Here is a 24755-nt window from a genome sequence, read left to right as displayed (position 1 = left end):
CTTCATCAATCAGCTTTGGACCCAAACCCATGACTACAGCTGTAGAGGGGATGATTACCTACCCGTCAAGGTGTTGCCATTCCTACTAAGTGCTCAGCAAAAGGGGGGTTACCATGACAGGTATGCCAACAAATGCACCCCGAACTCCACTGGAGGTGCACTGAAAGGTTAATAGACCATATGGGGATGGAGCCCATGGGCTGTGTGCTGGTGCCTTGCTATTCTTACATCACAAAAACCCTGGGCTGTGGGCAAGCACATAGTGCAGGAGAGCTGATGCAAGGGGAAGAAGTGCTTACTTCTATCCAAAGGCCCCCAAGGTGATTTTTTAGAGTAAGTTAATGTTGGGCAGAAAACCACTCAACTGTGAAGGCATAAGGCCCCTCTTCAAGGTGAGAGGGGCTGGTTGGACAACTTGGGCTGGTCCCACACAGGCCACTGGCCACCACATGGCCTCCGTGGACCTGGGCTAGCGTCACAGCCGAGCTACATGGGGGAAGGGATCCAGGGCAGAGCCTGTACTTACTTTGCTAAGGTACTCTCTCATCACCTGGATGAAGTAGGGCATGGCCAGGTCCACGAGGTTGTGTCTCCAGGCCAGCTCCAGCACCACATCTGGGGGAAGCAGGTCATAGCAGGTGAAGAGAGAGGCTGCGAAGCACTCTCGCTTGCCCTCCTCCAGGAACCACTGCAGCAACTTCTCAGCCAGCTCAGCATCCCTGGATTCTGCAGCATGCTGCATGGCATCCTGCAACCAAGGCAGACGCACAGCTCAGGTCTGTCCTGCCCGAAGCACATTCTGGATCGGCAGGACATCCTGGCCCGTCTAAAATAAAGAATTATACCCATTCAGTGAGTAGTCATCAGCAAATTAGTGATTTCAATTTTCTAACCACAATGATAAGAACTGAACAGCCTAAACTGCCAGTGCGTGCGTCAGCTCCTCCGACCCTCCAACAGCCCTCTGTAGCAGGTATCCCACTGTCTCCTTGAGGACCTGAGACTGAAGCCCGAAGATGAGGCCTCTCAGCTGACAGGCACAACCAGTCTCAAAGGCACTCTAGTTGCCTACTAATTGCTGACTGCCATCATGGTCTCAACTCCTTGCCTGCTCAGTCCTCTGACACGAACCTCTGAGGTCTGTTTGGGAGACTCTCCCATGGGACCCAACATCCTGTAAGCTAGCTCTGTGGAGGCCCCCCTCTGGATCCTGCTCCTAAAAGGATCCTCTCCCACCTGCTTGTTGCTGTCTGCTGAATCCTGTGTCATCCCCACGCTGTTCCTATGAAGGCAACTGACCTTTTTATGGCGGGGGTGCAAAGTCAGCAGAGGCTCAAGTGAAAGCTCTAGGACGCCTTCAGGTCTCCTTGGACCTCTGACACCAATGCTGTCGCTGCTCGGCACTTTCTCTGCATGTCCTCCAGTCCAGCAGAGCCCACCCATGGTTGGCTCATCTTCAATGTGCACCTAGAATTGGGCACTTCTCTCCCTCCACAGGCCTGGAGACCATCTCACAAACCCTCACAGCCTCAACTGCCTTCATTAGAAAGTGGACGTTTCCAGAACCCTTGCGCTTCAACTGTCTACAATGGCCATTTCCTAGAGGATTCAGGTGCAGTGAGCCCCACAGATGATCTCAGTCTGTGCCCTCCTCCTGCAGCCTAGAACCAAGCTTGATTCTCTCACACCTTCTTACTTCTTGTAAAGTAAGTAAGACCTGGACCATGTCACTATTGGGGGATTTCTCTACCTCGTCCCCATCCCTCAACCTCCTTCCCAAACTACTGGCAGCACTTGCCAGGGCCCTGCTCCAGGCCCTCGCCCTGTCCTTCATCATCCCCAGCCTGTGACTATACCTCTGCAGGCTCCTGTTCTTCACTTGTGGGCGCGAGGTACCTGTGAACCTATTGTCTGTTCACACACCTGAGTATGGGCCCCTAGCCCTCACCTTCCCATGTCCTGACACATTCCCTCATGCCCCACCTGTCCTGCTGTTCCTCAACAATCCCAGCCTCCCACGTGAGTTACCACCGCCTCTACTCCATTGGCTTCTCAGGTAGAGTGAATACACCTCAAAGTGGCTACCCCTGACAGCCAAACGCCCACGATGCTTTTACATCCAAGCTCTGCAATCTGGAAAACGTGCTTCTTATTCCTTTATGACTATTCCAGAAGCTAGCACTGGCCACTCACCAATCCCTCCAGGTGGCACACTGACCAACCACTCACTCAGGACTTCCATGTAGGGCGGGCTCTACTGCTAAGGCATGGCTGACACTTGCATATGTGTATGGGGTGGGGGCCTGTGCATTGTGGGCCCTTCTAGCACCACCTACTAGATGACCTCCACCTACTAGATGTATCACCACACCCCCAGGTATGACAACCAAACATCCCCTAGGGGTCAGAATCGCCCTCGCTAAAAACCAGGGCACTGGAAAGTATGCCCACAACTTGCTGTCTATGGCTTTGTCCTTGTGGATTCTCTTCCTGGCACACATTGCTCTGAGTGGGACTGCTGGCTGAAGTGGACAGATGCCCTTCTGGCAGTTCTCATAGCACTGCTTGCTCACTCACTCACTGACTGAGTGATAAGGGGCTGCACTTTCAAGACTCTGGTATGCACACTGGCAGGATGGGACAGCTGGGACCCCTAGATGGGGGCAGCTTCCCACTGGTGTGTTGGAGCCCCCACTGCCGCCTCCCAGCACCAGAGCCTGAGCACTCTGACAAATTGTCTCAGAGTTCCCTTTGCAGGAGCTCTGTCAGCATCTGAGGAAAGACCATGAGCACTGTCACTAAAAGGGAGGACATGTCACATAACAGTCCCAAACTGGAAGTAACAATTGGGATGAAGCTTGATGTGCCCCTGATATCCAGGGTTCTCTGGCCTCAGCCAATGTGCTCTGAGGGTGATGCCTGTCCTCGTCCTAGAAAGGAACTCAGGAATGACAAGGACAGTTCTGGGAGTAACAACTTTATGTCAAGCTCATAGCTTGGGAAAAGGCTCTCCAGAAGCTCCTTGCATGGGGACCCCCTGGATATCAGCTTAGCCACACAGCACATTACAATAATGGCCCTCTCATGCAACTGCACTTTACCCCACTGGGGAGATGCTGAGGCCAGGTGGAGCAAAGGGCCTGAGACCTCTCCAAGCAGCCCACCCTGGCTGCCAGATGCCTAGATCTGGATCCAGACCCGAGGGTGGTACCAAGCCACCACTCAATGGCAGAAATAAGTATTGTGAATGTGATTTTTACTTTGGAGTCTTTATTCCCCACATTTTTTTTTTTAATTCCCCACATCTTGATTGATAGAAAGCAAAGTAGGTGCCAGGTGAATGCTGCCACACTCTGCTGAGGGAAGAGCGAGACTCACAAATACCTGCCAGGAAAGACTGAACTCCATGGGAGCTAGTCTTCTGATCCAAATAACCGTGAAGAGGCTCTATGTTAATGATAGATAAGGATCCTAACCCTGTGTTCTATAAACACATCTCCCTTAACTTCATCCTTCTTGTCCCCACCATGAGGGTCTCCTGGGAGGGGGTGGTGGTCATCAGGAAGCACATGGGGGGTGGATGGGGCACTGGGACACTAACCTTGTAGAGATGGTCCTTCTTGCAGAGCTCCACACTCTGAGCCCACCGGCTGTTGCCCTTGTATAGATAAGCTGCAATGCGCCTGAACTCAATCAGCTGGTGCTTCTCCAACCGCTGTGCCAGGGCGATGTTGTCAAAGTTGTCGTAGGCATCGATAGATGCCCTCAAACCCTAGGAAGACCCAGCCTTTCCGTGGGTGAGGGCCACAGTGGAATGCACAACCAAGAATTACTCCCTGGCAGTTGCTGCCACTATGACCTCAAAAGGCCCCTTCCCATCTCCCTCTGGTGGGATCCATGACCACTCCTGTGCAAGGTCAGCCCTTGGGGAAGAAGGCTGGTGTGGAGAAGGGCTCTCTAGTTCCCTGAGCGCCCAACACGGCTGCTTCCCTCACACCCACCTGGTAGTCCTCCTCTTCCGTCAGTAGGTGGTTGAGAGCCTCATTCACACTCTTGTTGTTGTGGCTCTGGACTGACCGCAGGTAAGGCTTCACTAGGGGCAACTGGCCTGCCTGACGAGTCAGGAGAATGGTTAGGGCACTCAGGCAAGTCATCAGGGCACTGAGCTGGGGGCCCTGGGACACATTGATGGGCCAATGCATACAGCCTAGCTCCAGGTCTCCTTCTGGACACCCACAACTGATATGCTCTACACATACTAACACATGAAGGGCTGTCTGGGTTACTAAACAAATGCCATTTCATCTATGGACATTTTGGCAGAAGTACAAAGCTATATCTGAAACCTAAAGTGGTTTGATACATTTAATTTTTATATTTGCTAAGGATCAATTTAATAAACTACTCATTAAAGGATCCCTGAGTGGCTCAGCGGTTTGGCGCCTGCCTTCGGCCAGGAGCATGATCTTGGAGTCCCAGGATCAAGTTCTGCATTGGGCTCCCTGCATGGAGCCTGCTTCTCCTTCTGCTCGTGTCTCTGCCTCACTCTCTCTGTGTCTCTCATGAATAAATAAAAATCTTTAAAACAAAACAAAACAACTCTTCATTAAGGAATGAGTGCCTGGATGGCTCAGTCGGTTAAGTGTCTGCCTTTGGCTCAGGTCATGATCCCAGGGGCCTAGGATTGAGGCTGTGCTGGGCTCCCTGCTCAGCAGGGGGTTGCTGCCTCTCCGTCTACTGCTCTCCCTGCTTGTGTGCTCTTTCTCTCTCTCAAATAAATAAATAAAATCTTTTAACAACAACAACAAAAACTTTAGGGACGCCTGGGTAGCTCAGTGGTTGAGCGTCTGCCTTTGGTTCAGGTCATGATCCTGGGGTCCTGGGATCGAATCTCACAACGGGCTCCCCATGGGGAGCCTGCTTCTCCTTCTACCTGTGTCTCTGCCTCTCTCTGTGTGTCTCTCATAAATAGATAATAAGCTCTTTAAAAAAAGAAAAAACTTTAATTAAGAAACTACCATTCAGATGACCTTGGCCCAACACACCCTTCTCTGGCCCTGGGATGCTGGCTGACTCACCTTTGAAAAGAAGCCAACAGTCCGGGTATGGTCTAGCCGGGGCGCCAGCACAAGCAACAAGTCATTGATGAGCAGAGGTTTGTAATCCAAATAGAACTGCAGGGCTTTATAGTAGAGCTCCACATTGGCAACCTGGAGGCGGGGACAGAGCTGAGGGTTGGCCTCTGTCAATCTCCAGACTGCCTCACCCATGTGTCTTAGATGCAGCACACTCTACTGTAACTCCTGGTATTTGCTCAAACGCACTTTATTAGCAAGGCTTGTTGTGAACGCCCCTTTTAAGACCACATACTCCCTCCCAACATGCCCCCTTTCCTACTTCTGACATTTTTCTCCTCAGCACTTGCCCCTCAATGACCTAAGAGGCAGGCGTTTGTTTCCTACCTTGCCCTAGTATCTGACAGAGGTTGATGCCCAACGAATAATTTCTGTTGAGTGAATGAAAGAGGGGTAACAAGCCACGATAAATCCAAATACCAAAATGTGGTTTTATCCAAGCAAGAGTCCCTCAGTCCTCCCTGGTGTGCAGCCTGAGCTGTAAACAAATCCATAACACATCCTATTATGTCTACATTGCTCTCAGATAAGATGCCGTGGTGCTCAGACTGGGCACCCTGGTACACAGAGGAGGGCTGAATCACTCCAGGCTGACCCTGTCTATTTTATGGATGGGGTCACTGAGGTTCACAGTGATGACATTAGCTCAAAGTGACAGAGACAGCAAATGGCTGAGATACAACCCAGGCCTGTGTCACCCCTATCTGGCCCTCCACCGCTCAGTCCTATGGTCAGGTGATTCTGAAGCTCTCCTGTTATGTGCCCAGAATGCCAGCAATGTCCTCTCTGACAGGTACCATGCCAGCTGGTGTCCTCTACCTCCCTTTCTCCTCCACATGTGACCTGACAGGAGGCTCACATGGCAGACAGGCAGATGCACCAATGTGTTGCACCAAGAACAGAACTCAACTGTCAACTGTGTGAACACTATTTTGCCACAAGAAATGGTCTTGTATGCAAGCATGAGACCTAGGGCCCAAGATGCCATGATGCCCTTCGTCTCTCCTCTTGTCCTGACCTGAAGCTTCTTATCCTGACCACCATCCAGGTGGAATGAACTCAGGTCATGGGCCACATCAGCTGCCTGGACAACTTAGAATGCTCCAGATACCACTAAGAAACAGAAAGCACTGCCACCTCAACCATGGCACATCATCAATTTTAAAACGCACCCTGATTATCATTTGAGTTCAATGTGAAAAAAGCACGCCTAGAATTGATCAGGTGTAGGTTTTCCAGCCTGGCTTTCACGTGCTGGGGGCATAGGAATGTGAACTCCGGCCACCCTTCCTCAGCAACCTGCAGACCTGCACAGGGTGGGACATCTGCAGGAGGCCACTGATTCCACATTCCACCACACTGGTATGTGTATAGCACTGACGTGTGACCCCAGACACTGAGACCTGGCTAGGCATCCCACCTGTCACCCACACCTGCCCCCAGCAGCCATATGTAGAACAGAGGCAGACAATTCCCTGGACCCAGACGGTGAGGAGTTCACATGCTCCCCTGTCCCTGCCACCCTGGGAGCAGAAAGACAGACACACAGTCAAAATGCCATCTTTCACTGACAGACAACAAATGGGAAAGATCTGTAGACAAGTTATTCGTATAAGGCCACTGGGACAACACGAGGACACTCAGAGCAAAAGACCCGGGACTGATAACAGAAAACTTCATGTCCCCACCTTCAAACATACAGAGCTCACAGAGGAAGAGAGAGGCTTGGAAGCTGGGCCCACTCTGAGCCCAGAAACAAAACAGCAGAGGTCCACTCAGTGCTTGCACCCAGACCGGATACCTGCCAACATGAGATGGCAGCTGGGAGACTAGTTCAGCACCCTGGTTTAGCCCAACTAGACTACTGGAGGGTGGAAACTCCTAGGAAGGGCAGGGACCCAGAGGCCAGTAGATCCAGGCTCAGGACTCCACCTCCACAAGTGGCTCTGAGGGTGGCAGTTTTGGGAGGAGAGATGTGAAGAAAAAATATGCCAGATGGTAGGAAATATGAAATGACAGGAAATGATATATACAGAGTCTGGAGGTGGGCCCCAGTATGATAGGGCAGAAGGAAGAGCAAACACCAGGGTGTGGCTGTTCAGGACCATGCGTGGGAGGGAGGGAGGGAGGGAGAGTGGCCCTGGCCCCTGCCCCGCCTGCAGACCAGCTATGAGGTCGAGGCCAATCACTACCCATCCGAAACATCTGTCCCCTCTGTGCAGACAGAATCCCCACCGCCCGCACAGAGGGCACAGAGACTCACGGGATGGAGGCAAACACAAACACACTCTGGGCACACATGCTGGCAGTCATCCTAGGCCCCCCAACCCCCGCAGGGCAGGCTGGGCAGAAGCAGAGGGGGGCTGGTGCTCAGGCACCCTCTGACCTTGGCAATGACATCCTTGAACTGCCCTTCCCTCCAGGCGTCAGTAGGGTGATTGATCATGGTAAGGACGGCATTGTCATACTCCTCATACTTGTCATAGAGGAACACCAGCTCTGCCCAGAGATGCGCCTGCTCTGCCGCTCTCAGCACCTGCGGGGACAGCCATGGCCGAGGGCTGGGCTTGTGCCACATATGCTCTCGGCAGCTAGAACCTCGGAGGGCTACATTACCTTTGGGATGTTGACTCGGGACCAGAAAAGCTCCAGGTGCTCTGGCATCTTCTGAGGCTTGAATTTGGAGTAGAGGATGGCCAGCTCTGTGAACATGCCCATGTGGGCTCGCTCCAGGCCCAGGGCAGCCTCCAGCAGAGAGATCAGTTCCTCAAAGTATCCCCGATCCTGACAGACCGACAGACATACTTGGGGTAGGGCTAAATGTACTCGGAGTGGTCAGCCCTGCTCCCTCTCTCGTATGCGCTCTGGTTCCAGCCTGCCTGACATGCCTAAGCTGAGTCTGACTGGGTCTCATCACAATAATGCCCGAAAATCTCCAGGGCCACCCCCAGGGGACTTCACACCCTCCTCATTGTCTTTACTCTACAGATAACCTTGCTCCTGCTTCACTGAGAAATGGAAGCCATTAGAAGCAAATGCCCGTGTTGACCCTGCCATCACCTGTACCCATGTTGTCTGCTGGCGAGCTGCTCATGTTCCTGCTTAGGACCCAGCCAACCTGGAGCCCAGGCCTCAGCACCAGCCACCTACTGAGGCTGCTAGGCCAGTAACTGTCCCTTTCTCTCTGGGCACCAGCTTATCCCTCCACAGCTTGCCTTGAGCAAACATCCTACTAATTTTCTCATCCTGAAATGCTCTCTCCTGACTCCATGGCCCCTACCATCTCTACCCACCGATTCTCTACTCTTTCCAGCAAAACTCCTCAGCAGGACCCTGCCTGGCTGACTATCCTTCCCTCCTGGGCACAGCTATCTTGTTCTCTGGAGCTGCTTCTTGCTTTACCCCAACACGCTATTTCAGCTATTCTTTATCTGCTCCCACCCCCCACCCACCCCCGTGACCTCACTTAAGTTGTATGTCTTTATGTTCCATCTATGTGTCAACCAATGGATCCTATTTCACTTCTCTAGCTGAGCTTCTTCTCTGAACACCCAGGCCCTGTTTCCCTCTGCCTCCCCCGACACCTCTATATGAACATCCAATTGGCAGCTCAAACTCAGTGTGTCCAAAACTTAACCCTTGTCCTTCCTTCCACTAGTCTCTTTAGTTTTGCCCATGTCCACTAGGGAGTACCTCAAGTTGTTCAGGCCCAAAATAAATGGAGTCATCCTTGTCTTTTCTCTCTTAGTCATACACAATCCACTAACATATTGACTCGGTTGCACACTCAAAACCCCTGAAACCTGACCACTTCTTACCCCACACCACCCACTTCAGGGCTCTCCGGGCTGCCACCTGCACCGTCCCCCACCTGCTTATCCCCAGAAGAGTCTGTTCTCAACATGCAAGTCAGAATAGCCCCTTATGCTCAGGTCCTGTGTCCTGCTGTGAGTCTTTCATAAGGGCCTGTGTCCCCGATCTCCCTTCCCCAGGACCCTTCCTCAAATACTTGGCATATTCCTGCCTTTGGACTCTGCTCTGGCTGCTGATTCTTCCTTCAAATATCCCCAGGACCAAGCCTCTCAACTTCTCCAGGTCTCCTTTCAGGATCACCCTCTCAATGAGTGAGACCTTCATAACCTCTCTGTGGTTTCACCTAAGCCCTCCTGGTCTCAGGCTCCACTGCCCTTGTTACTCATCACTTCCAAACATGATGTATGTTGCCTGTCAACCTCACTGAATGTAAATTTAACTGAGTGAGGGTTTTTCTGTTTGGTCTGCTGCTATCATTACCTAGAATAATGCCCAGCATATGGCAGGTGCTTTAACACCTGCTGAAAAAATGAAATATTTGTTCAGCCACCAGATTGCTTCATTACTTTCCCTGTCTACTTTACAGTTTTATTTTGTGAACTTCTGTAGAATAGAAAGTGTATCTCAAGAAAAGTCATCCAGCCTATCTTGACATTTTAGTCTCCAGTAGCACTCATTTTCACAAGGTCACAGCCCCTTGAACCCCGTGACTTGCTAAGTCCCCCCATAGTCCTTACTATCCAGTCAGTGAGGGAGGCTGGAGCTTGAGTTCCATGTGACCAATAACACTGCTGAGCAAAATCAAACTTTTAGTCTTCCCTGCTACCTTCACACTTTCACACATATAGTTCCAGGATTCCCACAGACAGAGGCCCAGGCCCTCAACACACTTGATGTCTGTCAACCACCTGACAGCGAAGATTAACTAGGATACCAACACAGGTAGCTCCCACTCTTCAAAGGCCTCCTGGGTTCCCTCCCCTGGACTGATGCAGGCCCCCTGTCTCTATGGTACCTGATAATCATACCCTCTGTAGGCCACATTCTGGGGCACTAGGGTGTGGGCTGTGTCTCTGCCATGACTGGCCCAGTGTTCCAGGCAAGGTACCCAAGGGTTATCCAAGCCACTGGCTGGGCTTCTGAAGGTCCAAGGACACAATAGGAGGGGAAGGGCACTTAAAACCACAAATATCAGCCAGAAGTGAGGTCCAGGATATCTAACACACCCATCCAATTTGTGGACAGGTTGTCTAGCACATGAAAAGACTTTCCCGTAGAGACAGTGCTTTGTATGACTTCCTGTGGATGTGACCCATACTAAGGGGATAAGCGTCCCTCTGTGTGGAGTGTTTAGGTGTTACTTGTTACCTTCACTGCCAATAGAGATAATCTCTGGTCAGAGACTAGTTACCTGGTAATAGCGTATCAGCTCCTCCAGCTCATCTGCGTGAATGACAATGTGAAGACCACACAGCTGTGCAAGGCGGAACTCCTGCCCATCCACACATGCAAAGCACACCTATGGGAGGCAAGGCCAGACAGTGTGAATGTCCCCAGACGGGGCACAGGGCCCCAACAGCTGGCTACCAAGGATGTAACTACAAATGCAGAAATACCAGCAGACCGGGTTTTTGAAGTTAGATTCTGAACAAGTAAATAACTGAAAGGTGAGCTGTATGAGACTGGGAGAAAAAATAATTAACTTTCTAATCTGCAGGCCAAGGGGATGTTTGAGACCATGGAGAGAAGGCGGCTCATGTATTACTTTTAAGTCCTGAGATGTTAAGGTCTCTTTAGGTGACAGGAAAGCTATGCTTGCATTTCAGGTTTGGGGTTTGAACACACTTTAACAAAGCTCAAGAATAACTGTCAATGGAGCACAGTTCATCTGAGTGCTGTTTATGTGGGAGGAGCTTATACTTTAATAAATATTTTTCTAACTGGGCTTTTGTTTTAAGATACTCTGAGGTATGTACACATAAGTTCTAGGGAGTAAAAGCAGCCCCGTGCATTTCTGCTCAGAAAGACTCGAAAGGGGCCCCTGAGTTGCTCTTCTTCCTTTGTCATTTCCTTTTGTTTCTTTATTTCTAAGATTTTATTTATTTATTTATTTATTTATTTGAGAGAGACAAAGACAGAGAGCGCGTGTGCAAGAGAGCACAAGCAAGGGGAAAGGCAGAGGGAGAGGGAGAGGTGGAAGAAAACCCCTGCTGAGCAGGAAGCCAAGTGAGGCTTGATACCAGAACCGTGGGATCATGACCTGAGCCTAAGTCAGGCACTTAACCCACTGAGCCACCCAGGTGCTCATAAGCTGCTCTTCTTTCAATGGCTACAGACAGTCTTCATACCCACAGGCAGAGCTGGCTTCTCTTGAGGTTTCCCAACTTCATCTTCTATATATGCATGTGTTTTCACAGTAGATGAGGCAGGAAACCCAGATAAACAAAAATAATCCCACAACCCAGAGATAACTGGTCGTTACCTTGAGACACAATTGTTACCCACTATTTTCCCTTTGATAGAGCACCCACCAGCTCTCTCTCTCACACACTCACAAACAGAAGGGATTACACTGGACATTCTACTTAGATTTCTCACAGAATACTTCAAAAACCTTCCCTTCTGTAACCCTGCCTATGCAGTTTGGTAGAGTTACAATACGTATACTATTTAACCATGCCCTTGATATTGGACATTGATGTTGATTTTAATCTTTTATTAAACAGTACTTCAGAGATTCATTGAAGCTAAATCTATTGCACCTTTCTTTAAAACTTTTTTCTACTTACAGATACTGATAGTATCAGTGAGCTATAGACATGCCCTATCAATTTACTATAAAAGATCAACAATGTCAATTTACAGTGATTACCCTGAGAATATGGTGGTTTATACAAATATCTTAAATCATGATACTACTTCTCAGACTGATAATTCCATGCTATTAAGACAGCTTCTGGGGGCTGATTGGTCCAACACGGAGTCCTCCACGACCTTTGCTACAACCACAACTGATAGCTTATGAGATTCTCTGAGCCTTCCCCTTCTGAGAAGACTCAGAACCCTGCCTGGACAAGGCAGGCATCCAGACACATCCCATGTGGCACAACGTTGTGGAGGAAGGAAGGACAAAGGGGGAAGCTTGAGAGACCAGTGGTCTCCTGAAGACCAACTAAGCTTACCTCCTTCCACGTGCGGGTGCTGTTGGCCTTGCGGCTGCTGTCCACTGCTGCCTGATATTCCCCGAGGTGGACCAGGGTGGAAGCTAGGCGGGCAAAGTTAGAAACGCTGCTGTACAACAGCTTGGCAGCTTCATACATTCCCTCCTCGTAACAGCGGTCTCCAACCTATGAACAACCAGGTAGCTCTGCTGAGACCTTCTTAAATGGGAAGATCCTCCAGAGGTAGTCTAAAGTTCCAACTGATAGGGTATTTCTGTTTTTGTTTTGTTTTGTTTTTTGGTATTTCTGTTTTCAAAGAAGGTATCTTTCTGATCACACAGCAGCCTGGGCCACCACAGAGCTTCTGAAGGATGAAGCGTGACCCTCAGGCCCTGGACCCACACCTGCTTGCTCCTGTGTATGCTGGCTATCATCTCCCACAGCTGCACCCCGGTGGGCCTGGCCTCAGGGCTGTGCTCCTTGCTGCTTCTAGGCTCCTCTCCACAACAGCTGCCTACCAGAGAATAGCCTGCCAGGGATCACACACAGCCCTGGTTCTTGCTGCCATCCAAAGATCTCCCTCAGTCCCTGACAGCTTTAGCTTCCTCTGAATTCCTCTGGTCTGAGGACCTTGTGTCTCTGTGACGGTAGCCAGTCACTGTCAACTGCCAATCCTGGGGAGCTTAGTACAAGAACCTACTCTGCCTGCCATCTCCCCTCCTCTCCAGCTCACCACCTCCAGCCCCCAACTCCTAACCCACCACCCCCATCTGCGCCTGGCCAACTTTCCTCCTGGCTTGATGGCTGTTGGCAAGCCATGTGGGCTCTATCTTCACTCCCTTGGTTGTAGTTGGCCAGACCCCAGTCTTGCTTAGAGCGGTTCTCTGCCAACTCCACACACCCAGGACTGCAGAGCTAAGTTCAGAGAGCTGAACTCCCAAGTGCTGCCTGGGCTCTCTTAAACTTCATGATGGTGACCCCAGAGGAACTCGTGACATTAGCCATCCTACTCCCTCAGCCCAGGTACTTGCTCCTTTCCATCATTCATTTCCTAGCTTCTCTTCCCAAATCTCCAACAGCTCAGGCTGAGTGCCTGGTTCTCAGACCCTGAGGAGACAGATACAATCAGAAGATCCTGTCCATGAGCATCAGGACTGAGTCTGCCCCCTGCATCTGTGGTCCTCACCTGGCCACCTGGGCCAACTCTACTGGTACACACGACCCCAGCTCCCCTCCCCTACTCTAGGTCAGGGGCCCAGGAAGCCCTAGCAGTGATTCTGCCCACTATCCTAAATCACTGCTATAAGCTTAAGGAATCAATACTGCTTTCTCCAGTTCCAAACCAAACCAACCAATCTTCACTGTGACCTCAGCCCAGCTATTGGCTACCACCCAGCTTTTAGCATTTCTTTTTATTTTTTATTTTTTATTTTTTTTATTTATGATAGTCACAGAGAGAGAAAGAGAGAGAGAGAGAGAGAGAGAGAGAGAGAGAGAGAGGCAGAGACACAGGCAGAGGGAGAAGCAGGCTCCATGCACCGGGAGCCTGATGTGGGATTCGATCCCGGGTCTCCAGGATCACGCCCTGGGCCAAAGGCAGGTGCTAAACCGCTGCGCCACCCAGGGATCCCTTAGCATTTCTTTTTAAGCAGTACTTCTCAGAAGAGGTGTCTGTGTGTCTTAAGAGCTGTCCCCAGTCTCTTTCTGTGCTCTCTGGAATCTGCTGCAATCAGTCTCTTGCTGATTCACCAGCAGGGTCACTGCTTCTAAGTCACCAGCACACCATCTGGCTTCCCTAACACTCTCCTGGACAGATATCTACTTGCTTCCCTGTACAAACCTTTGCTTTTATCCCCCCTACCTCCAGCCATCTTCCTGCTCCTGGGCTTAGGAGTGACCTAGTCTCAGGCCTCAGCTTCCCCCACACTGTACAGTGTCAACTGCATACTGAAGGCTGCCATATTTACAGCTCTAGTTTCAAATTCTCCTTAGAAATTGGACTTCTGTACCCAGCTGGACAGACATCCCTGGATGTCGAGATTGAACTTGTCTGCATATGAGTCTTGACTGCCCTCAAGGCAGGCCTCATACAGGGCCCCACCTTGGCAGACACAAATCCATCTGTCCAAAACTGTCCCATGCCACACATGGCACAGATGCCTCATTCCTGCTTCTCACTTACACTCCACGCACAACCCAAGCATATCACCAGCTCTCTGCCACTCATCCCGATCACTTTCTCTGAGTGGCCATTGACTCTGGCCCGGGCTACTGAATCACTTATCTGCTCTCATTGCTTCTGTCTCTGTCCTTCAGTCTATTTTCAGCACAGCAACCAGCGGAGTTCTGTTAACCCCTAAGACCAGATGATATCCCTCCTCTGTTCAGTGTCCTCTTCCCAGACTGAAAGCCAGAATTCTGCCCATGGCCTCCAAGTCCTGACATGCCCTGCCAACAACCATCATTCCCCAGTGTTCCACCTTTGACTTAACTGAGTCCATGTTTGATTGTGCTGCTTCAGCCTCCTAGGCCACCTCTGCACTGTTCCTGCAATATGCCCAAGCACTCCTCAAGGCACCCTTGAATAGGCTGTTCCGTCCATGCTCAGGCCTCCTCCCCCACAGAGATGCAGACTCAAAAACTCACCTCCAGACATCTTCCTGGCCACCTGTCTAGAAGTGTACTACCCACCTCACCCACATCACCTGCCCTACACTGTCCACCCCTCCCTGCTGTACTTTTCTCCTATACATTTACCATTTAACATACAAGAAATTTTTTGAATGGATCATAAGATCTACAAAGGCAGAAATTTGACTACTACTTTCACATCTGTATCCACAGTCCCTATCCTGGCACATGGAAGATGCTCAAGAAAAGTTTGTCGAATGGATTAATTAATGAAGTATCATATCAAAGCACATGATCCTTTAAGACCTGTTATTGTTGAATTATAGGCAATACAGGGAAAATGAGTTAAATGGCATCATGGGAATTCAGTCAGCAGAAGCCAGACTGTGGAAAACATAAAAATAGGTGGTGGGTTGGAGCTGGTTGACATGTACTGAGCCCACCTTGGAGGACTGTGGAAGGCAGTGAGTACAGCATTAGGGTCACCATGAACAGAGGCAAAGAACAAACAAAGCCATTTGAGCTTCCCAGGCCAGCTAGCTTTCCAGTCGGATTTACCTTCGGTGTGACCCAAAAGAGCATCTCTGGCTATGATATTTAATGGACTCCCCAGTTAGGAGAATTCTGTTATGAATTCAGAGGGAGATCTCGGACAAGGCTTCATTTTCTAACATCTTACTAATTTTCTGATTATAAAGACAATTTAAAAAGTTTTGGTCACCAATCAAAACAAAACTTGGCAAAATGGGCAAATGAAAGGAAAATGGAAGACTACTGCCTAAACTGTATCTTTTCTGTCACACTTGGCATGTTTTTTCTAAGTACATAGATATGTTCATCATATTGTACATGCAGGTTTTCACTCAACTGCAACTTACCTCAAAAGATTTTTCTGTCACAAATAAGGCTCTAAATACCTGTAATGGCTATATTATATTCCACTGATGGATGGTGTTTCATTATTTCCTTTTGTGGGACACTGGCTTTCAACTATTATTGGTATAAATCATGGTGCAATGATTAGATATTTATATTAAAGCTAACTGTACTTTTTTTTTTCTTTCTTGGGATTTATTTTTACATTTAGACCTATGAGGCCCATGATTAGGAATATACATATATGTAGAACTTTTATGCATTAGATGAACTGATACTTTCCTTTATGCTTTCTTCAACTGCTTATATGCTTAAAAACTCCTTCCTCATGGAAAGACTCAAATAGATATTTAAAACTTTTAGATAAAACCCCCTCAACTTTTACCTATAATTCTTTCATATGGAATTTTAATTACAGAATTACATGATGAACTTTTAAGCCCTTTCAAAACTCCAACCTAATTTCCAACAGCTAATTGGATCTTACTTTGAAATAAAGAATCCTAAGTCCACTTTTGTGTTACTTATTTCAGTAAAGAGTGTGTATTCTTTACAGAGGGGTTAGAATATATTCCATTAACCCTTCATCTCTATCACTTTTTTCTAGGGGTAACACTTTATGCCAGGAAATAGACTTTACAGTTATTTTAGATCTTTCTTTTATTTAACACTTTCCCTTAAGGTATATTTAAACATTTTGGTGTTCTTCCTACTTTAAAAAATATTTTTTACCATTATGTTATTTGATAACTGCTGACATATGGAAAAACTATTTATTTATTTATTTATTTATTTATTTATTTATTTATTTGAGAAAGAGAGAAGCAGGGATGCAGGCAGAGGGAGAAGCAGGCTCCACGCAGGGAGCCCGACGTGGGACTCGATCCCCGGTCTCCAGGATCACACCCTGGGCTGAAGGCGGCGCTAAACCACTGAGCCACCCGGGTGGCCCTGGAAAAACTCTTTTACCTGGCTAGTTAGTTCACTTTGCTCTCCCGTGATAATAGCTAGAACACTGGCACATAGTCCTGACACCTTTTTTTAGGAGTATCTTTCTGATGTGCACAGCCAGGGCCCTTAACTTCCATACTAGGGACAGTAACAAAGCTATGGCTTGTTTCTCAGGGTCAGAGATCTGGGCCACTCTAGGGAGTAATCCCTAAACCTGACTGTAGCAGTTCGCGGTCCCCAGGGCACAGCCTACCTGCTGGATGTGGGCATTGTTGGGTCCATTAATACAATCTTCTAGTTCAGACAGACGGCTGGTTTTAGCCAGGGCAAAAGTAAGTTCAGTCTCTACATAGGATTCTCGGCCCTTTTTCCTGGCCATCTGTAGAAATTTAACCAGATCCTCCCAATTGTCTAAAGACAGAAAACAGAAATAGGTTAATCTAGAGCTGCTAAATTTAAACAGGAGGCTCAGTTCCTCCCATTCTATCCTCAGGTAAGATGTTTACACTCCCACTCTGCCTCAGTGAGGGCTTGGACTCCAGGTAAGGTCTCGGAGGACTTGTTTGTCTGCTAAGCAGAGCCCTATCCCAGATGGGAGAGACAGAAAGAGCAAAATCACACAGGGGCTGACCCCGGGGATGGGAAGCTCTACGTCATCAAGTAAAGACCTCACCAGGAGAGAGGATGCTTATTCCAGTCCCTGGAGAAGCAAGCACCAGTTAACTGGAAAGGCTAGAAGAAGCTCTGGACCTAAGGTTCTGACCTTAAAATTATTATGATAGTGCTATCCATTGTGCTTAAACTGTCCAGTCAACCAAAGAGCTAGTGTCTAGTTAACAGTCAACTAAAGAGCTAGTGTCATTAGCAGAATAATAGTAATAGATTCTTTTGGAAAACTTTTACTTAGTGGTGTCTCCAATATTTCTGGATGCGTAACATGTGCAGATTCCTGGGAAGGCCACATCCTTCTCTTGCCAGGCTTCACACCAGTGAGAAGCAGAGCCTCAAGGAGAGGAGGTTCACTTACTGCTCCTGCTGGCTGCCTGAACGACCTCTAAGTAAGAGGAAGGGTCATCCGCTCTGATGTAGGAGTCGATGGATTCTTTCACCAAGTCTTTCTGGAGCTGGGCGCGGGCCAGCTGACTCCATACAGCAGGTTCATTACATCTCTCTGCAAACTCGTATGCTCGGTCCAGGTTTCCAATGTGCTCAATCAGGACCTAAGGGTTATAAGAGGATACTTATTCTTCACCACACCCAGTCAACTATAGGGAGCAGATTTTTGTTCAAAATGTAGAACATTTTGCCTAAAGCTGCATGGCCATTTCAGTCCAAAGCAACCAGGCATTAAGTATTTCTCAGATGATGAATGGAAGGAAAAGACAAGACCTATATTGTACAGGAGGAAGATGCCTCATGGAGAAGAGACACTCCAAAAAAGAGAAATAAAGAAATGGGAGACAGTCAAGCTAAGCTTTTTGGTCCAGAACAAGGACATGGGAATTGCCCTTGATCCTGGTTAAGATAGTACAATGGAGCATACAGGGTGTAAAAAGGCTCAAAGGAGCTACTGTAGGGAATGAGATAGCTTATCAGGCAGAAAATACCCTTGAAGGGTACTGTCATCTGGAGGCCTGGGGTGCAACAGTTGCCCCCTCATATAGTTTGATCTCAGAGCAAGGCCACAGACCATGTATGAACCAAAAAGAGGGGTGTTTATGCCTGAGATTTCACAGGCAGGTACAGAAAAATGGTAAGGGAAGAGGCAAGGACATAAAGAATCTTGGTAAGAGAGTAATTAAAGTGATCTGTCCCATGGTTTATAATTGATTTGGAAATAAAACCAGAAAAGACCAATAGGCTGGGAGGAAACAGAGGAGGGTTATGGGAAGGGCTCTTGGTGGGGTTGAAGGTGGGCAGGAGGGCTGGCAGGACTGCTCTGGAGAGGTGACTGCTCTGGGGAGGTGAGGTCGCAGGGGGTGAAGGACTGGAACAGTCATCAAGTGCAAGGACCTCAGGGCTGATCACATGACCTCCCCAAGTCTACCCAAGGTACCCAAGTCTAGAGGAATGACCGGGGGTGACTGCCAGAGAGGAGTACTAGCAGAGTAGGAGCCAACAGGCTGGGAAGACAGGTTACTGGTGAAGAGAAGAAAAGAGCACTAGAATCTGAGAGACACATCGAACAGCCAGATAGTGGTGACGACAGATGATGACGAGGACACGTGTGGCAGAGGTCACTAGGGTCTACCATGACCGCACTCAGCAGCCCACCTGGATTGCTGAGGCGTTTACATCAAACTTGCGGAAAATGGCAAAGGCCTCCTCATACAGTGCGCTGCTTACGGCGATGTTTGCAATGTCTGGGGCATCGTAGTTGTCCAGGCGGCTGATGTACTCCATGACCCGTGTGCGGTCTGCCTTAATGGCGGTTAGGATCAGCAGATTCTGGAGATTCCTTAGGAGAGGTGGTAGTCAGCACAGTGTCACAGGAATGAAAGCCACACGACACTCTTTGGCAGGTTGACCGGTCCAAGATTCTCAATTTAAAAGTATTTAAAACACACACACATGACTAATGAATGATACAACAGAATATTTATAAAGTACATGTGGTCCAAAGTCTTGAGAAAGCACCAGGTAGGAGAAATCAGAAAACCACCCACCACTGGAGGGCTGCTGTGGCTTCTCCAGAAGCAACCACTACCCTTACTTCACAGGCTTTCCTCTAACAGCTCTTTGTGTTTTGTTTTTTTTTATAGTTCTGCCATATAAATTGTATATCTAGGGGTGCCTGGGTGCTTCAGTCAGTTGGCCATCTGTCTTCAGCTCAGGTCATGTTCCCAGGATCCTGGGATCGAGCCCTAAGTCAGGCTCCCTGCTCAGAGGAGAACCTGGTTCTCCCTCACCCACTCCCCATGCTTGTGATCATTCTGTCAAATAAAGAAATCTTAAAAAAAAAAAAAACCTATCTAAGCAATATAGATAGTTTTGCATGTTTTTGAACTTTTCTTTAATCATACTAGATGCATTCTTATAAAATGTTTTTTTTTACCTTATTTAAAAACATGGGGGAAAAAATCAAGGTAATGTACCATATTAAGAATCTAAAAAAGAATAACATGAACATCACGTTGTTGACTGAGAAAAAGTATCTGACAAAATTCAATACCCATTAATGATAAAGACTCTAAGCAAACTAGAACTAGAAGGGAACTTCTTCAATCTGATGATGAAGGCCATCTACATAATATTCACAGCTCTCAATACTGAGAGACTGAATGCTTCTCCCCAGGATCAGGAATAAGACAATGATGAGCACTTTCCCCACTTTTATTCAACATTCTACTGGAGGCTCTAGTCAAGGCAGTTAGGCAAGAAAAATAAATAAAAAGCATCTAGACTAGAAAGGAAGAAATAAAACTGTCACTATTTATAAGCAACATAACTGATAGAAAATTTCAAGGAATCTATGAAAAAATCCTAGGAGAAATACATAAGCTTAGCAAGATATTAGGATAACCATTAAGTCATTTGTAGTTCTGTATACTAGCAATGTACAATTGTAAACAAAGAAACGCCTACCTATTTACAGTAGCTCCCCAAACATGAAATATTTAGGTATTAACCTAATAAAACATGTACATGTTCTATATGCTGAAAAATATAAAATGCTAATGAGAAAAAGTAAAGATCTAAATAAACGGAGACATGCTGTATTTATATACTCAACATAGTAAATGTATCAACTGTCCCCAGATTCGTCTATAGATCTCATGCAATTCCAGTCAAAATTCCAGGAGGTTTCCCTTTTGATACAAAGCTAATTCTAAATCTTAAACAAGAATAAAGTTGGAGGGGGCAGCCCAGGTTGGCTAAGTGGTTTAGCGCCACCTTCAGCCGAGTGTGATCCTGGAGACCCAGGATCGAGTCCCACGTTGGGCTCCCTGCATGGAGCCTGCTTCTCTCTCTGCCTGTGTCTCTGCCTCTCTCTGTCTCTGTCTCTCATGAATAAATAAATAAAATATTTAAAAAAAAGAATAAAGTTGGAGGAATCATGCTACCTGGCCAAGTGATTTTTGGCAAAGATGCAAAAGGAATCTGATGCAGAAAGGACCTAACAAATAACCCTGAAATGACTGGATATCCACAAGAAAAAAATGAACCTAAACCTAAACCTTATATGTTGGTGGGCACTGGACCACAGATCTAAATGTAAAACTGTAAGACTTTTAAAAGGAATTTAGAGAGAATTTTTGACCTGGGACCAGGCACAGAGTGCTTAACACCAAAACACAATCCATAAGAGAAAAGTCTGACTTTGACTTGATCCAAATGAAAACTTTTAAGGGCACCTGGGTGGCTCAGTTGGTTAAGCATCTGCCTTTGGCTCACATCATCATCCTGGAATCCTGGGATCAGACCCCGTATCAGGCTCCCTGCTCAGCACTCTATCTCACTCTTGCTCTCTCAAATAAATACATAAAATCTTAAAAAAAAAAAAAGAGAGAGAAAACTTTTTTTTTTTAAAAAAAGATTTTATTTATTCATGAGAAACACACACAGAGAGAGACAGAGGAAGAGACACAGGCAGAGGGAGAAGCAGCTCTCCATGCAGGAAGCCTGACATGGGACTCGATCTCAGGTCTCCAGATCACGTCCTGGAGGCAGTGCTAAACCACTGAACCACCAGGACTGTCCGAAACTTTTTTATTTTATTTTTTAAATATTTTATTTATTTATTCATGAGAGACAGACAGAGAGAGAGAGAGAGAGAGAGAGAGAGAGAGAGAGAGAGGCAGAGACACAGGCAGAGGGAGAAGCAGGCTCTATGCAGGGAGCCTGACGTGGGACTCGATCCTGGGACTCCAGGATCACACCCCGGGCTGAAGGCAGGCGCTAAACTGCTGAGCCACCCAGGGATCCCCACAAAAACTTTTTTTTAAAAAGATTTTTAAATTTATTCATTCATGGGAGAGAGAGACACACAGGGGGGCGGGCAGAGACATAGGCAGAGGGAGAAACAGGCCCCATGCAGGAAGCCTGAAATGGGACTCGATCCCAGGTCTCCAGGATCATGCCCTGGGCTGAAGGCAGTGCTAAACCGCTGAGCCACCCGGGCTGCCCAAAGAGAAAACTTTTGATTTTCAAATGATGCTATTAGGGGAATAAAAAGACAAGCTCCACACTAGGAAAAAATATTTGTAAATTTTTTTTGCAATCGAGTCCGATATGGGACTTGATCCCAGAACTCTGGGATCACGACCTGAGCCAAAAGCAGATGCTCAACCATTGAGCCACCCAGGTGCCCCAAGGCAAAAGATTTAGAAGGATCCTAGACCCAAGAGAATATATGGAGGGTAAATAAGCACAGGAAAAATTGTTTAACACTATTAGCCATTAGGGAAATGCAAATTAAAACCACAATGACACACCACTATACACTTATTAGAATGGCTAAAATAAAAAATACCGGTAATACCAACAAGTGCTAATGAAGATGTAGAGAAATTGGAATTCTCACACATTGCTGGTGGGAATGTGAAATGGTACAGTCACTCTGAAAAACAATAGTTTGGCAACTTCTTAAACAGTTAAACATATATATACCATGTGGTTCACCAATTGCTAGATGTGTTCAAACAAAAATCTGGACACACGTTTATAGCAGCTGTATTCATAGTCACCCCAAACTGAAAACAATCCGAATGTCCTTCAATGAGCAAGTGGATAAACTGCTGTACATTCATACCACAGAACACTATTCACCAATAAAAAAGAACAAACTATTGATGCAGATAACTTGGATGAAGCTCAAAGGCATTACACTGTGTAAAAGAAGCCAACTCTCAAAAGACTGCATACTGATTCCCTCTACATGACATTCTAGAAAAGGCAAAACTGCAGTGATGGTGATGAATCACAGATGGATGACTGTCAGGGGATGTAACTGTAACTGTAAAGGGTAGTTTACACAAGGCAGTTTCATAGTGAAGGAACTGTCCTGTACCCTGACTGTGGTGGTTACTTACACAAATCTTAGGCATGTGTTGAAATTCCTAGTACTGTACATCCCCCATAAAAGGCCAATTTAACTGTATTATAATGATAAAGGAGGGAAAAAGGTATTAAAAAATTAGGTCCTAGATTCACCTGTGCTGTTGGACAGCATTCATTTTCTCTGTGACATGGTACTCCACTGTACGACAGTACCACAGCCCTTTTACAGTTGGGTATCTGGATTGCTCTCAGATCTTTGTTGCTGGAAACTGTGCTTTGTGCATTCTTGCACATGTCTCTTGATACATGTGAGCCAAGTTTCTCCAGAGTTCTGAACCGAGAGTGGAAACCCTTCCAACATGCACTGCTTCCCAAGAGGAATGCACATTCCCAACAGGGCATATAAGAGGCCCAGTTGCTCCGCACTGTCATCAAGGCTGATTAGGAGAGCTAGATCCTTGCTGCTCTGCAGAAGGAAAGGGATGGCACACAGCAGTCAGACTGTGCTTCATTGATGGCTGATGAGGCTGCATTCCTGCCTTAGGCTCACAGGTTGTCTCTCTTGCTGAAGGATCACTCAAGTGCTTTGCTGAGTTTTCTAACAGGTTGAGTTTTTCTTTCATTATATGTTCTCTGGGCTAGTTTTTGTTGGTTATGTATGTTGCAAATGTCGTCTATGTTTGTAGCTTACCCTTTTCTCATTATGATAAAGTTCTTAAGTTTTTTTTTTTTTTTTTTAAAGTTCTTAAGTTTAACATAGTCCTATTTACTAGTTTTTCAAGCGGTTTATATATTTTCGTGGCTGGCTTATGTGTGCATTAGGCCACAAATACATTCTTCTTCTAAACATAAACTCTAAAAACATTATAGTTTTGACTTTATATTTAAATCTTTACATAGTATGGCAAAGAGATCCAATTTTAATTTTTACCTATATGGATAATCAGTTGTCCAGACATCATTTTACTGAAAAGTCTATTATTTCCTTCGGCATAACCAACTCTGTCATAAATTCATGTTTTACATATGTGTAGGTCTATTTTAGGGCTCTTTTCTCTACTATAATGGTCCATTTCTCTGTTCCTTGCCTAAACCATCAGGACTTGATTTAATTTTATAATAATTCTAGATCAGAATAAGTACCTTGCCATCCCTAAACCTACTCCTACCTCTTGGGTGACTTATTATTTGTGTTGGCAATCCTGATTATTCTTGGCCTTTTATCTTTTTGATTTAAAACTTAAAATGTCCTATCAAGTTTCATAAATAAATAGAGAGTTTTATTGGTATTGCAGTAAATCTGAATGATGTGGTAAAACTGATGTCTTTTTTTTCCTTAAAAAAAACTTAAGATTTTACTTATTTATGAGAGAGAGATAAAGTGAATGCATGTGCGCATGAGCAAGGGGAGTTGCAAATGGGAGAAGCAGGCTCCACACTGAGCAGACAGCCTGACATGGGACTCGATCTCGGGACCCTAGGATCACAACCTGAACTGAAGGCAGACACTTAACTGAACAAGTCACCCAGGTGCCCCTGATGTCTTTCAGTATGTGATCATTCATAAATTTACATCAAGCTCTTTATCGTGGTTGAGTGGATAGGATTATAGAAGTTTGCCTTTTCATTTATTTGTCTCTTGATTTGTTTTTTTTTTAAGAACCATGTCTATTTGTTGAATAGATGTAAATTCATTCTAGTAAGCTTATAATTCAACAGCTATATTATTTTTATTTACTTTAAAAAATGTATTTACTATGGTCTTTCTTTATGTATACTTTTTAATATGCTCATTTAAAAAAAAGATTTTATTTATTTATTCGTGAGAGACACAGAGAGAGAGAGAGGCAGAAACACAGGCAGAGGGAGAAGCAGGCTCCATGCAGGAAGCCCGACGTGGGACTCGATCTCGGGTCTTCAGATCACGCCCTGGACTGAAGGCAGCGCTAAACCGTTGAGCCACCAGGGCTGCCCTAATATGCTCATTTTTAAAGCTAATTGTTCTATCAATTACCCAGAGATGTGTTAAGATGTTCTAATGTGGTGAATCTGCCTCTGTCTTCTTGCAGTTTTGGCAATTGCCACCTTACATATTTTGAAACTATATTATTAGGTATGTACAAGTTCAGAATTATCTCCCTGGTGAGTTAAATATTTCATCATTATATACAGTAGTCCCCCTCAGCTG

At 46.7% G+C, this 24755-nt stretch overlaps 1 protein-coding gene across 1 annotated transcript in view; it reads right to left on the bottom strand.

Annotated features, from left to right (window-relative positions):
* The window catches only part of LOC121475742 (clathrin heavy chain 2), an 80808-nt gene that overhangs the window by 3062 nt on the left and 52991 nt on the right, over positions 1-24755 (bottom strand). The window contains exons 20-30 of the mRNA XM_041729282.1: positions 18842-19025; positions 17595-17787; positions 16821-16978; positions 12131-12295; positions 10360-10467; positions 7752-7919; positions 7522-7671; positions 5079-5210; positions 4002-4112; positions 3602-3772; positions 527-748 (exon numbers count right to left, since the gene is read on the bottom strand). Of these exons, the coding sequence (XP_041585216.1) occupies positions 527-748; positions 3602-3772; positions 4002-4112; positions 5079-5210; positions 7522-7671; positions 7752-7919; positions 10360-10467; positions 12131-12295; positions 16821-16978; positions 17595-17787; positions 18842-19025 (1762 nt within the window). The remainder of the gene's footprint in view (positions 1-526; positions 749-3601; positions 3773-4001; positions 4113-5078; positions 5211-7521; positions 7672-7751; positions 7920-10359; positions 10468-12130; positions 12296-16820; positions 16979-17594; positions 17788-18841; positions 19026-24755) is intronic.

Source organism: Vulpes lagopus, chromosome 14 (assembly GCF_018345385.1).
Source record: "Vulpes lagopus strain Blue_001 chromosome 14, ASM1834538v1, whole genome shotgun sequence".
Taxonomy (NCBI): domain Eukaryota; kingdom Metazoa; phylum Chordata; class Mammalia; order Carnivora; family Canidae; genus Vulpes; species Vulpes lagopus.
This window is presented reverse-complemented; position numbering and strand designations above follow the sequence as displayed.